At 41.2% G+C, this 13770-nt stretch overlaps 1 protein-coding gene across 1 annotated transcript in view; it reads right to left on the reverse strand.

Moving 5' to 3' along the window:
* Positions 1–13770, reverse strand: part of LOC139549548 (contactin-5-like) — a 785449-nt gene that overhangs the window by 367468 nt on the left and 404211 nt on the right. The window contains exon 8 of the mRNA XM_071360158.1: positions 1501–1704. Within this exon, the coding sequence (XP_071216259.1) occupies positions 1501–1704 (204 nt within the window). The remainder of the gene's footprint in view (positions 1–1500; positions 1705–13770) is intronic.

The following is a 13770-nucleotide window of genomic DNA, read 5'->3' on the forward strand; positions in this document are numbered from 1 at the left end:
TGTTCTTTGGCAAAGTGGGTGGGGTTATATCCTTCCTGTTTGGCCCTGTCCGGGGGTGTCATCGGATGGGGCCACAGTGTCTACTGAACCCTCCTGTCTCAGCCTCCAGTATTTATGCTGCAGTAGTTTATGTGTCGCGGGGCTAGGGTCAGTTTGTTATATCTGGAGTACTTCTCCTGTCTTATCCGGTGTCCTGTGTGAATTTATGTATGCTCTCTCTAATTCTCTCTTTCTCTCTTTCTTTCTCTCTCTCGGAGGACCTGAGCCCTAGGACCATGCCTCAGGACTACCTGGCATGATGACTCCTTGCTGTCCCCAGTCCACCTGGCCGTGCTGCTGCTCCAGTTTCAACTGTTCTGCCTGCGGCTATGGAACCCTGACCTGTTCACCGGACGTGCTACCTGTCCCAGACCTGCTGTTTTCAACTCTCTAGAGACAGCAGGAGCGGTAGAGATACTCTTAATGATCGGCTATGAAAAGCCAACTAACATTTACTCCTGAGGTGCTGACTTGCTGCAACCTCGACAACTACTGTGATTATTATTATTTGACCATGCTGGTCATTTATGAACATTTGAACATCTTGGCCATGTTCTGTTATAATCTCCACCTGGCACAGCCAGAAGAGAACTGGCCACCCCTCATAGCCGGGTTCCTCTCTAGGTTTCTTCCTAGGTTTTGGCCTTTCTAGGGAGTTTTTCCTAGCCACCGTGCTTCTACACCTGCATTGCTTGCTGTTTGGGGTTTTAGGCTGGGTTTCTGTACAGCACTTTGAGATATCAGCTGATGTAAGAAGGGCTATATAAATACATTTGATTTGATTTGATTTGATCCTCAATTTCTTGCATGGAATAGCATTCATTTCTCAGAACAAGAACAGACTGACGAGTTTCAGAAGAAAGTATTTTGTTTCTGGCCATTTTGAGCCTGTAATCGAAGGCCAGTTTTATTGCTTCTTTAATCAGAAGAACAGTTTTCAGCTGTGCTAACATAATTGCAAAAGGGTTTGCTAATGATCAATTAGCCTTTTAAAATTATAAACTTGGATTAGCTTACACAACGTGCCATTGGAACACAGGATTGATGGTTACTGATAATGGGCCTCTGTACGCCTACGTAGATATTCCATAAAAAAAATCTGCCGTTTCCAGCTACAATAGTCATTTACAACATTAACAATGTCTACACTGTATTTCTGATCGATTTGATGTTATTTTATTGGACAAAAATGTAATTGTCTTTCAAGAACAAGGACATTTCTAAGTGACCCCAAACTTTTGGACGGTAGTGTATATTCTTGAGTTAATTCGGGAGACGGTAACTCATTAAACAACTTCTCCCGTGGTGCCCCAAATTCCTAATGAGTTAATTGTTACATTATTAATTTAATCGGGTAACAATTAAACATATTAGATATGTTAGATAATTATTCGATAAATAACAGTCATCACATTAATGAGAGTCAAGTCACAACAGGGGTGTGAAGGGTGTGAGTCTCACCATCTGTTCTGAGTGTGAGTGGCGTAGGCGGGCTGAGGACCCTGGCGTTGGTCACCGTGTTCTTCACCAGACAGATGTAGCTGCCCACGTCGCTAGGCTGCACCTTGGAGACATACAGGTTGCCCGTTACCTGGGAGATGAACCGCCGGCTGTCCTCGGCAACAAATGATGGGAACTCGTTGAAAACCCAGGTGTAGATAATCTCTGGGGAAGAGAGGACAAGATGAGTTAGACATACACACAAGATGAGTTAGACACACACACACACACACACACACACACACACACAAGATGAGTTAGAAACACACACACACACACAGAATGAGTTAGACACACACACAAGATGAGTTAGAAACATACACACCCGATGAGTTAGACACACACAAGATGAGTTAGTAACACACACACACAAGATTAGTTAGACAAACACACAAGATGAGCTAGACACACACACACAAGATGAGTTAGTAACACCCACACACAAGATGAGTTAGTAACACACACACACAAGATGAGTTAGTAACACACACACACAAGATGAGTTAGTAACACACACACACAAGATGAGTTAGTAACACACACACACAAGATGAGTTAGTAACACACACACACAAGATTAGTTAGACAAACACACAAGATGAGCTAGACACACACACACAAGATGAGTTAGACACACACACACACAAGATGAGTTAGACACACACACACACACACACACACAAGATGAGTTAGACACACACACAAGATGAGTTAGAAACATACACACCCGATGAGTTAGACACACACAAGATGAGTTAGTAACACACACACACAAGATTAGTTAGACAAACACACAAGATGAGCTAGACACACACACACAAGATGAGTTAGAAACATACACACCCGATGAGTTAGACACACACAAGATGAGTTAGTAACACACACACACAAGATTAGTTAGACAAACACACAAGATGAGCTAGACACACACACACAAGATGAGTTAGTAACACACACACACAAGATGAGTTAGTAACACACACACACAAGATTAGTTAGACAAACACACAAGATGAGCTAGACACACACACACAAGATGAGTTAGACACACACAAGATGAGTTAGACACACACAAGATGAGTTAGACACACACAACATGAGCTACACACAAAACATATGAGTTAGACACACTCACACAGAGATAGATAGAGATGAGCCTAATGACCAGAGAAGCCCTAAGGTCTCCTAGTCACCTGGAGTTCTCCTGCCGGGAGGAGGGCACCTCCAATAACCCTGGGATTTGGTCATGTTTTATACTGTCAAGGGGATATATATACAGTATATCTGTGGAAATCTGTCCTTTGGTTTGATGAATCCAAATGTTGGATTTTTGGTTCCAACCGCTGTGTATTTGTGAGATGCAGACTAGGTGAACGGATGACCTCTGCATGTGTGGTTCCCACCGTGAAGCATGGAGGAGGGGGTGTGATGTTTTGGGGGTGCTTTGCTGGTGACACTGTCTGTGATTTATATAGAATTCAAGGCACACTTAACCAGCATCGCTACCACAGCATTATGCAGCGATATGCCGTCCCATCTGGTTTGCACTATCATTTCTATCATTTATTTTTCAACAGGACAATGACCCAACAATCCTCCAGGCTGTGTAAGGGCTATTTGACCAAGAAGGAGAGTGATGGAGTGCTGCATCAGATGACCTGGCCACTACAATCCCCTGACCTCAACCCAATTGAGATGGTTTGGGATGAGTTGGACAGCAGAGTGAAGGAAAAGCAGTCAACAAGTGCTCAGCATATGTGGGACCTACTTCAAGACTGTTGGAAAAGCATTGCAGGTGAAGCTGGTTGAGAGAATGCCAAGACTGTGCAGAGCTGATATGTCATGTGGTATAACTCATGGGGTATAACTCATAGGGTATAACTCATAGGGTATAACTCATAGGGTATAACTCATAGGGTATAACTCATGGGGTATAACTCATGGGGTATAACTCATGGGGTACTGTATAACTCATTGCTGTCGCTGGCTGGCAGACTGCTGCATAAATATGCATATACATTAACTATATATAAATTAACTATATATAATTGTATTATTCTGTTTGATGTCTCACTGAGTTACAAATTGAAACCACAGTAAATTAACAAGTTCCCACGCTGGCATGGAACAAAATTATGTGTTTTCCTCCTCATTGTGTGTCCATCAAAGTACAGATACAGAGTAGAAGACTGCTGTCTGTACGGACACAATCATTTGTTCATCACCGAGTCATCTACAATATAATTTTTGCATGAATTTCACAGCCCATTGATTTCAGTGTTTAAAATGTGTACATACTTCAGGTTGTGTGAGCCAGACTGATACACCACACACACACATCCTCCCCACTTCCCTTTATAGTGCACTACTTTAGACCAGGGCCTATATGGTGCCATTAGCGATCTGGGCGTAAGTAGTGCACTGTATTGGGAATAGGGTGCCATTTGGGATTCTCATGCAACTCTTTAAATGCTTCACCAATAACTGTTGTGTTAATGAAGCGCAGACTCCTCCAAGGCAAAGCATGTAATTCTATAGAATGTCTGTTATCCAATACAATGTATGTGATTCTATAGACAGAACAAATAGCTGTAGATTACATTAGTGTGTTTAGGCTTGAACCTTACTGGAAAAGATTTCCAGTTAACTAATGGTGTGATATATCCAATGTGTATTCACTAGTGTGTACTAGTGTTCAGGTGTGATATATCCAATGTATATTCACTAGTGTTCACTAGTGTTCAGGTGTGATATATCCAAGGTGTATTCACTAGTGTTCAGGTGTGATATATCCAAGGTGTATTCACTAGTGTTCAGGTGTGATATATCCAAGGTGTATTCACTAGTGTTCACTAGTGTTCAGGTGTGATATATCCAATGTGTATTCACTAGTGTTCAGGTGTGACATATCCAATGTGTATTCACTAGTGTTCAGGTGTGACATATCCAAGGGGTATTCACTAGTGTTCAGGTGTGATATATCCAAGGTGTATTCACTAGTGTTCAGGTGTGATATATCCAATGTGTATTCACTAGTGTTCAGGTGTTAAATATCCAAGGTGTATTCACTAGTGTACACTAGTGTTCAGGTGTGATATATTCAAGGTGTATTCACCAGTGTTATTGTGTGATATATCCAAGGTGTATTCATTAGTGTTCAGGTGTGATATATCCAAGGGGTATTCACTAGTGTTCAGGTGTGATATATCCAAGGTGTATTCACTAGTGTTCAGGTGTGATATATCCAAGGTGTATTCATTAGTGTTCAGGTGTGATATATACAAGGGGTGTTCACTAGTGTTCAGGTGTGATATATCCAAGGTGTATTCACTAGTGTTCAGGTGTGACATATCCAAGGGGTATTCACTAGTGTTCAGGTGTGATATATCCAAGGTTTATTCACTAGTGTTCAGGTGTGATATATCCAAGGTGTATTCACTAGTGTTCAGGTGTGATATATCCAAGGTGTATTCACTAGTGTTCAGGTGTGATATATCCAAGGGGTATTCACTAGTGTTCAGGTGTGATATATCCAAGGTGTATTCACTAGTGTTCAGGTTTGACATATCCAAGGTGTATTCACTAATGTTCAGGTGTGATATTTCCAAGATTTATTCATTTTTGACGCAATGTTCAGATGAAAACAAATCACTAAATACACTTGAATGTTGAACTATAAGGAATACATTTCCAATTAAGAACAAGCAAAGGAATGATTGGCACAACTGAAGCAAACTACTGCAACTAAAATACACAAAGGTCATCTAGTAGTTAATAACTTCACAGAAGCATCTTCTCATTGATCAAAAACAAAACTCCCCATCAGAGCCAAAGCCATAAAATTGAAAATAATAACCTTTTTCACATTCCACTGCGTCCAAATTATTTTCAATTACCTCACTGTTCTAATTTCCCTGTCATCTCCAAATGTTAATAGCTTTGAATCCTCCTACAACACAATCCAAATAATGAAAACTAAATCAACCTCTACATTTAGCTTAATTTTCCCTTTATAAAGTGTATAATTATGCTCACTGCATAACATCTCTAAATAGTATTACTCATTAAACTCCCAAATATTTAAAGGGGCAGTCTGCATTTCAAACAACAACCAAGTTAACATCCCGCCACTGTTTTGGCACATTTCTGAGGGATGGAGAAATGTAACTACTCTCAAATTCATAGACAGAGCTACGGATGAAAGGACTGACCATCCATGATATCAACATTATAGTTTAAAACATGTTTTGAGGCTATACAGCATTTTTTCACAATTAGATGGTTTACAAAAAAATAAGCTTATAAAACAAGATTATATTTTGAGTTATGATGGGGGTACCATAGTTGGTCATTTAATAGTTATATTCTTCCAGAATCTATGACTATATATTATTAATATATACCAAGAAAGATATACATGTACACACATATTGCCCCTTTAAACAAGCTTGCAAATATTAAATGGATAGTATTCATGACTACGTCAGTCCATCCCCAACCTTCACAAGGCTATGCCTTCATTGTGATAACTTGACATACAAGCCCAGTGTTCTGTAGTCACCTTCACATTACATGCTAAATATTCATTTATTCAATGTATACTATATTGATCGAGTCAATCAAACGATTCCTGCTACAATCTCTGTACCAATCAATCAATCAAGGAAGCAAATGTATTTATAAATCCCTTTTTACATCAGCCAATGTCACAAAGTGCTATAAAGAAATGCAGCTTAAAACCTAAACAGCAGAAACCCAGCCTAAAACCTAAACAGCAGAAACCCAGCCTAAAACCTAAACAGCAAAAACCCAGCCTAAAACCTAAACAGCAGAAACCCAGCCTAAAACCTCAAACAGCAGAAACCCAGCCTAAAACCTCAAACAGCAAGCAATGCAGATGTAGAAGCACTCATGCCTTTTTGCCCTTCCGACAATCCTACTCCATTTTTATACTCCTGGTCTGTGTTCCAAATGGCACCATATTCCCTATATACAGTAGTACACTACTTTTTAAAAGAGCCTTATGGGCCATAGTCAAAAGTGATGCACTATAAAGGGAATATGATGCCATTTGGAACACACCCCTTTTCTGAGGGAGTAAAAAGGTTGTAACGGACATGACAGAATAGAAAATAATTTAGCTGATCTCATTTCACAACCTGGCAGGCCAACGTGTGACGTTCATTTAATGTCAATCAAACTGATGGGTAAGCATTCTTTAGCACAGAATATTGGCTAGCTATCGCAGTGGTAAAACAAATCCCTCCATGTTTCAAGTAAATTTTAATATATATACAGTGGGGAGAACAAGTATTTGATACACTGCCGATTTTGCAGGTTTTCCTACTTACAAAGCATGTAGAGGTCTGTAATTTGTATCATAGGTACACTTCAACTGTGAGAGACGGAATCTAAAACAAAAATCCAGAAAATCACATTGTATGATTTTTAAGTAATTAATTTGCATTTTATTGCATGACATAAGTATTTGATAACCTACCAACCAGTAAGAATTCCGGCTCTCACAGACCTGTTAGTTTTTCTTTAAGAAGCCCTCCTGTTCTCCACTCATTACCTGTATTAACTGCACCTGTTTGAACTCGTTACCTGTATAAAAGACACCTGTCCACACACTCAATCAAACAGACTCCAACCTCTCCACAATGGCCAAGACCAGAGAGCTGTATAAGGACATCAGGGATAAAATTGTAGACATGCAACAGGCTGGGATGGGCTACAGGACAATAGGCAAGCAGCTTGGTGAGAAGGCAACAACTGTTGGCGCAATTATTAGAAAATGGAAGAAGTTCAAGATGACGGTCAATCACCCTCGGTCTGGGGCTCCATGCAAGATCTCACCTCGTGGGGCATCAATGATCATGAGGAAGGTGAGTTATCAGCCCAGAACTACACGGCAGGACCTGGTCAATGACCTGGAGAGAGCTGGGACCACAGTCTCAAAGAAAACCATTAGTAACACACTACACCGTCATGGATTTAAATCCTGCAGCGCACGCAAGGTCCACCTGCTCAAGCCAGCGCATGTCCAGGCCCGTCTGAAGTTTGCCAATGACCATCTGGATGATCCAGAGGAGGAATGGGAGAAGATCATGTGGTCTGATGAGACAAAAATAGAGCTTTTTGGTCTAAACTCCACTCGCCGTGTTTGGAGGAAGAAGAAGGATGAGTACAACCCCAAGAACACCATCCCAACCGTGAAGCATGGAGGTGGAAACATCATTCTTTGGGGATGCTTTTCTGCAAAGGGTACAGGATGACTGCACCGTATTGAGGGGAGGATGGATGGGGCCATGTATCGCGAGATCTTGGCCAACAACCTCCTTCCCTCAGTAAGAGCATTGAAGATGGGTCGTGGCTGGGTCTTCCAGCATGACAACGACCCGAAACACACAGCCAGGGCAACTAAGGAGTGGCGCCGTAAGAAGCATCTCAAGGTCCTGGAGTGGCCTAGCCAGTCTCCAGACCTGAACCCAATAGAAAATCTTTGGAGGGAGCTGAAAGTCCGTATTGCCCAGCGACAGCCCCGAAACCTGAAGGATCTGGAGAAGATCTGTATGGAGGAGTGGGCCAAAATCCCTGCTGCAGTGTGTGCAAACCTGGTCAAGAACTACAGGAAACGTATGATCTCTGTAATTGCAAACAAAGGTTTCTGTACCAAATATTAAGATCTGCTTTTCTGATGTATCAAATACTTATGTCATGCAATAAAATGCAAATTAATTACTTAAAAATCATACAATGTGATTTTCTGGATTTTTGTTTTAGATTCCGTCTCTCATAGTTGAAGTGTACCCATGATAGAAATTACAGACCTCTACATGCTTTGTAAGTAGGAAAACCTGCAAAATCGGCAGTGTATCAAATACTTGTTCTCCCCACTGTATATATATATATATTGGACAACAGACTGAAGTGGAAAACATATGACACCTGCTGAACAATCAGTTCCATCAAGGAGAAGTCCTGCTGAACAATCAGAGGCATGAAGGAGAAGTCCTGCTGAACACTCAGAGCCATGAAGGTGAAGTCCTGCTGAACACTCAAAGCTGAACAATCAAGGAGAAGTCATGCTGAACACTCAGAGCCATGAAGGAGAAGTCCTGCTGAACACTCAGAGCCATCAAGGAGAAGTCCTGCTGAACACTCAGTCACGAAGGAGTAGTCCTGCTGAACACTCAGAAACATCAAGGAGAAGTCTTTAGCTCTATAGATCTAGACGTTGACTTATTCATCATACTGTCTTTGAACTGTTTTCAATCTTTTTTTCTCTCAGTGAACATCTGTGCAGTGGCTGATTTCTCCCCTCTCCACAATTCCACCATGACATGCAATCTGGCATGGAGGTATAGAGGCATGGATGAGGGGAGAGGGGAGGAGAAAAGAGGAAAGAGAGAGTAGAGGAGAAGAGAGGAAGGGAGAGGAGAGCAGTGGCGTGTATTCATGGATCCCAAAAAAATGAAAAAAACATAAAATAAACTATCTTTCGCCTCTCTGTGTTTCGTAATTTTCCTTCAATTCACAAGAGGCTGAATGTATCTAAATGGAGAAAGCATCTGAGCAAAACAGCGCCCCTCTGTCTCTTTAAGTGTAGCCCATCTATCTGATGTTGTCTGATCAAAAATATTATGACAGCGAGCATTTGGCATCCCTTGATAAAAAATAAATAATAATAATAGCCCGTCTGGATTACTGCAACTCGCTGTTGGCCGGGCTCCCTGCCTGTGCCATTAAACCCCTACAACTCATCCAGAACGCTGCAGCCCGTCTGGTGTTCAACCTTCCCAAGTTCTCTCACGTCACCCCGCTCCTCCGCTCTCTCCACTGGCTTCCAGTTGAAGCTCGCATCCGCTACAAGACCATGGTGCTTGCCTACGGAGCTGTGAGGGGAACGGCACCTCCGTACCTTCAGGCTCTGATCAGGCCCTACACCCAAACAAGGGCACTGCGTTCATCCACCTCTGGCCTGCTCGCCTCCCTACCTCTGAGGAAGTACAGTTCCCGCTCAGCCCAGTCAAAACTGTTCGCTGCTCTGGCACCCCAATGGTGGAACAAACTCCCTCACGACGCCAGGTCAGCGGAGTCAATCACCACCTTCCGGAGACACCTGAAACCCCACCTCTTTAAGGAATACCTAGGATAGGATAAAGTAATCCTTCTAACCCCCCCCCTTAAAAGAGTTAGATGCACTATTGTAAAGTGGTTGTTCCACTGGATATCATAAGGAGAATGCACCAATTTGTAAGTCGCTCTGGATAAGAGCGTCTGCTAAATTACTTAAATGTAAATGTAAATAGCCAATCAACGTCGAGTTTAGGGTTGTTATGGTGACTGTATTACTGCCACATCAGCGGTCACGAGTCATGATCACAGTCAAATTCCACATGACTGTTTAGTCACTGTAATCAGGCTTCTCCAAGCTCTGATGCTGCTGATGGTAATTAGTAGCCTACCAAATTTGCTAACTGTCTGGTACTCAGCACTCTATCGTCCCTCTAATCACCCTGACATCAATGCAAATGTAATCAAAAATCAAATCAAACACTTCATAAGAGCCCATGAGCTCATGTTTGCGCAAAATTTCTATAGGCTATGCAATTGCACAAGAAAACAGAGTGATGGCCTCTATTAAAAAGAGGAGGATCCCATCAGCACATTGCTTCTCTTTACAACAGGAGTATGGCCTACCAGGCTGGCATGAAAATGAACCACGGCAAAAGCGTCCTCCATTCGCTATTTAAATGCATAGATGACAAGTAACTGGCATACACAGGTGGTGCGGTGCGTGAGTTTCAAGTTTGGGGAAGATAATTTTCACCATAAAAATGCAACATTATAATAAAACATTACGTGCATAATCACATTTGCAGTTACTTTTGATCATCAAGGACATCAACCACCCGCGCCAAGGCCTGTTCCCACCGCTATCATCCAGAAGGCGAGGTCAGTAAAGATACATCAAAGCTGGAACCGAGAGACTGAAAAACAGCCTCTATCTCAAAGCCATCAGACTGTTAAACGTCCATCACTAGCACATTAGAGGCTGCTGCCTATATGCATGGACTAGAAATCACTGGCCACTTTAAAACCTCTTGCCACTATAGGGGGTGCTGTTTCAACTTCGACATTTATCGTTCCCAAATTAAACTGCCTCGTACTCAATTCTTGCTCGTACAATATGCATATTATTATTACTATTGGATAGAAAACAATCTCTAGTTTCTAAAACCGTTTGAATTATGTCTGTGGGTGAAACAGAACTCTTTCTGCAGCGAAATTCATGACAGGAACTGCGAAGGTCTGAAAACGAGGCTCTGTTCTCAGATCAGTTTAAAGCTCTGTATGTATCCTATGGGTCGACATGAACTGCACCCGCCTTCCCCTGGATGTCAGTAACCAATGAGAATTGGAATGGAGTTTCTACGCAGATCTCAGACCTTATAAAGCCCCAAGGAACGGAGGGAGCTCTCTTTTTGACGTTCGTCATGACGCAAAGCAAGACCTCAGGATGGCATTTTGAAACGCTCAGTTATCGGCCTTAGATATATCCGTCTGTAATTTAATTCGATATAGGTGTTAGAAACATCATAACGAAGTTATTTTAAACCGAGTTATATCAGTTTATGCGAGTATATTGTGATTTTCGGAATTTCCTTAGTATTGCGTTTTGAACATTTGGGGATGTCTGCGCCACATAGCTATTGTTAGCTGCTAGTTCCAAAGTTGAAGAGGACGTTTTACAACCGAGTAACGATTATTTTGGACAAAGGACAACTTGCCCAAGATTCTGATGGAAGCTCGTCCAAAAGTAAGAGCTATTTATGATGTTATTCCGTATTTATGTGGAAAAATGTAAAAGGATTTGTCCGCCATTATTGCGGCACTGGTCTGGCTGTAACGCACACTGTATGTCTAGTAACGTTAATTTAAAAAATCTAACACAGCGGTTGCATTAATAACTAATGCATCTTTCATTTGCTGTCCAACCTGTATTTTTTAGTCAAGTTTACGATTATTTATCGATTACATTAGGTGCCTCTCCAAGATGGCGCCGGCCAGAATGCATGAAATGCTGCTACTGATCACATTGTATAACCACGATTTGTGCTGCTAAATATGCACATTTTCGAACAAAACCTATATGCATTGTGTAATATGATGTTACAGGACTGTCATCTGATGAAGTTTATCAAGGTTAGTCCAATTATATATCTTTTGCTGGATTGTTACGATCGCTAACATTTGCTGCTGGTAAATGCGGTTGTGTTTCTGGCTATTGTGGTAAGCTAATATAATGCTATATTGTGTTTTCGCTTTAAAACACTTAAATAATCTGACATATTGGCTGGATTCACAAGATGTTGGGCTTTCATTTGCTGTACGCTGTGTATTTTTCAGAAATGTTTTATGATGAGTAATTAGGTATTTGACGTTGGTCTCTGTAATTATTCTGCCTGCATCGACGCTATTTCAGATTGCAGCTGCAATGTAGAACTGTGATTTATACCTGAAATATGCACATTTTTCGAACAAAACATATGCTATACAATTAATATGTTACCAGACTGTCATCTGATGAAGTTGTTTTTTGGTCAGTGGCTATTTATATCTTTATTTGGTCGAATTAGTGATGGCTACTGATGGAGTAAAAAACTGGTGGAGTAAAAAAAGTGGTGTCTTTTGCTAACGTGGTTAGCTAATAGATTTACATATTGTGTCTTCCCTGTAAAACATTTTAAAAATCAGAAATGATGGCTGGATTCACAAGATGTGTATCTTTCATCTGGTGTCTTGGACTTGTGATTTAATGATATTTAGATGCTAGTATTTACTTGTGACGCTATGCTAGGCTATGCTAGTCATCTTTTTTACTGATGGGGGTGCTCCCGGATCCGGGTTTGGGAGGAATTAGAGGTTAAGGAATGGAACACTAGTCACTTTAATAATGTTTACATATCTGGCATTACTCATCTCATATGTATATACAGTACTATATTCTGTACTATTCTACGGTATCTTAGCCACTTAATAATGTTTACATATCTGGCATTACTCATCTCATATGTATATACTGTATTCTATACTATTCTACTGTATCTTAGTCTATGTATTACTCATCTCATATGTATATCCTGTATTCTATACTATTCTACTGTATCTTAGTCCGTTCCGCTCTGACATCGCTCGTCCATATATGTACAATTCAAGAAAAATTATGTGAACCCTTTGGAATTACCTGAATTTCTGCATAAATTGGTCATTCAGTTTGATCTTCATCTAAGTCACAGCAATAAAATAACACAGTCTGCTTAAACTAAAAACACAAACAATGATACTTTTTTCATTAAACACACCGTGTAAACATTCACAGTGCAGGGTGGGAAAAGTTTGTGAACCCGAGGATTCAATAACTGATTGACCCTCCTTTGGCAGCAATAACCTCAACCAAACATTTTTTGTAGTTGCAGATCAGACCTGCACAACAGCCAGGAGGAATTTTGGACCATTCCTCTTTACAAAACTGTGTCAGTTCAAGACTATTCTTGGGATGTCTGGTGTTAACAGCTTACTTGAGGTCATGTCACAGCATCTCAAATCGGGTTGAGGTCAGGACTCTGACTGGGCCACTCCAGAAGGCGTATTTTCTTCTGTTGAAGCCATTTTGTTGTTGATTTACTTCTGTGTTTTGGGTCATTGTCCTGTTGCATCACCCAACTACTGTTGAGCTTCAATTGGCGGAAAGATAGCCTTACATTCTCCTGCAAAATGTCTTGATAATCTTGGGAAGTCATTTTTCCGTCGATGATAGCAAGCTGTCCAGGCCCTGAGGCAGCCAAGCAGCCCCAAACCATGACACTCCCTCCACCATACTTTACAGTTGGAATGAGGTTTTGATGTTGGTGTGCTGTGCCTTTTTTTCTCCACACATAGTGTTGTGTGTTCCTTCCAAACAACTCAACTTTTGTTTCATCTGTCCACAGAATATTTTGCCAGTAGCGCTGTGGCACATCCAGGTGCTCTTTTGCAAACTTCAGTCAGTAATGTTTTTTTTGGACAGCAGTGGATTTTTCCAGGGTGTCCTCCCATGAACAGTATTCTTTCTTAGTGTTTTACCTATCGTAGTCTCGTCAACAGAGATGTTAGCATGTTCCAGAGATGTCTTTAGCTGACTCTCTCGGATTCCTCTAAACCTCATTGAGCATTCTGCGCTGT

This window comes from Salvelinus alpinus, chromosome 22 (assembly GCF_045679555.1).
Source record: "Salvelinus alpinus chromosome 22, SLU_Salpinus.1, whole genome shotgun sequence".
In the NCBI taxonomy this organism is placed as follows: Eukaryota; Metazoa; Chordata; class Actinopteri; order Salmoniformes; family Salmonidae; genus Salvelinus; species Salvelinus alpinus.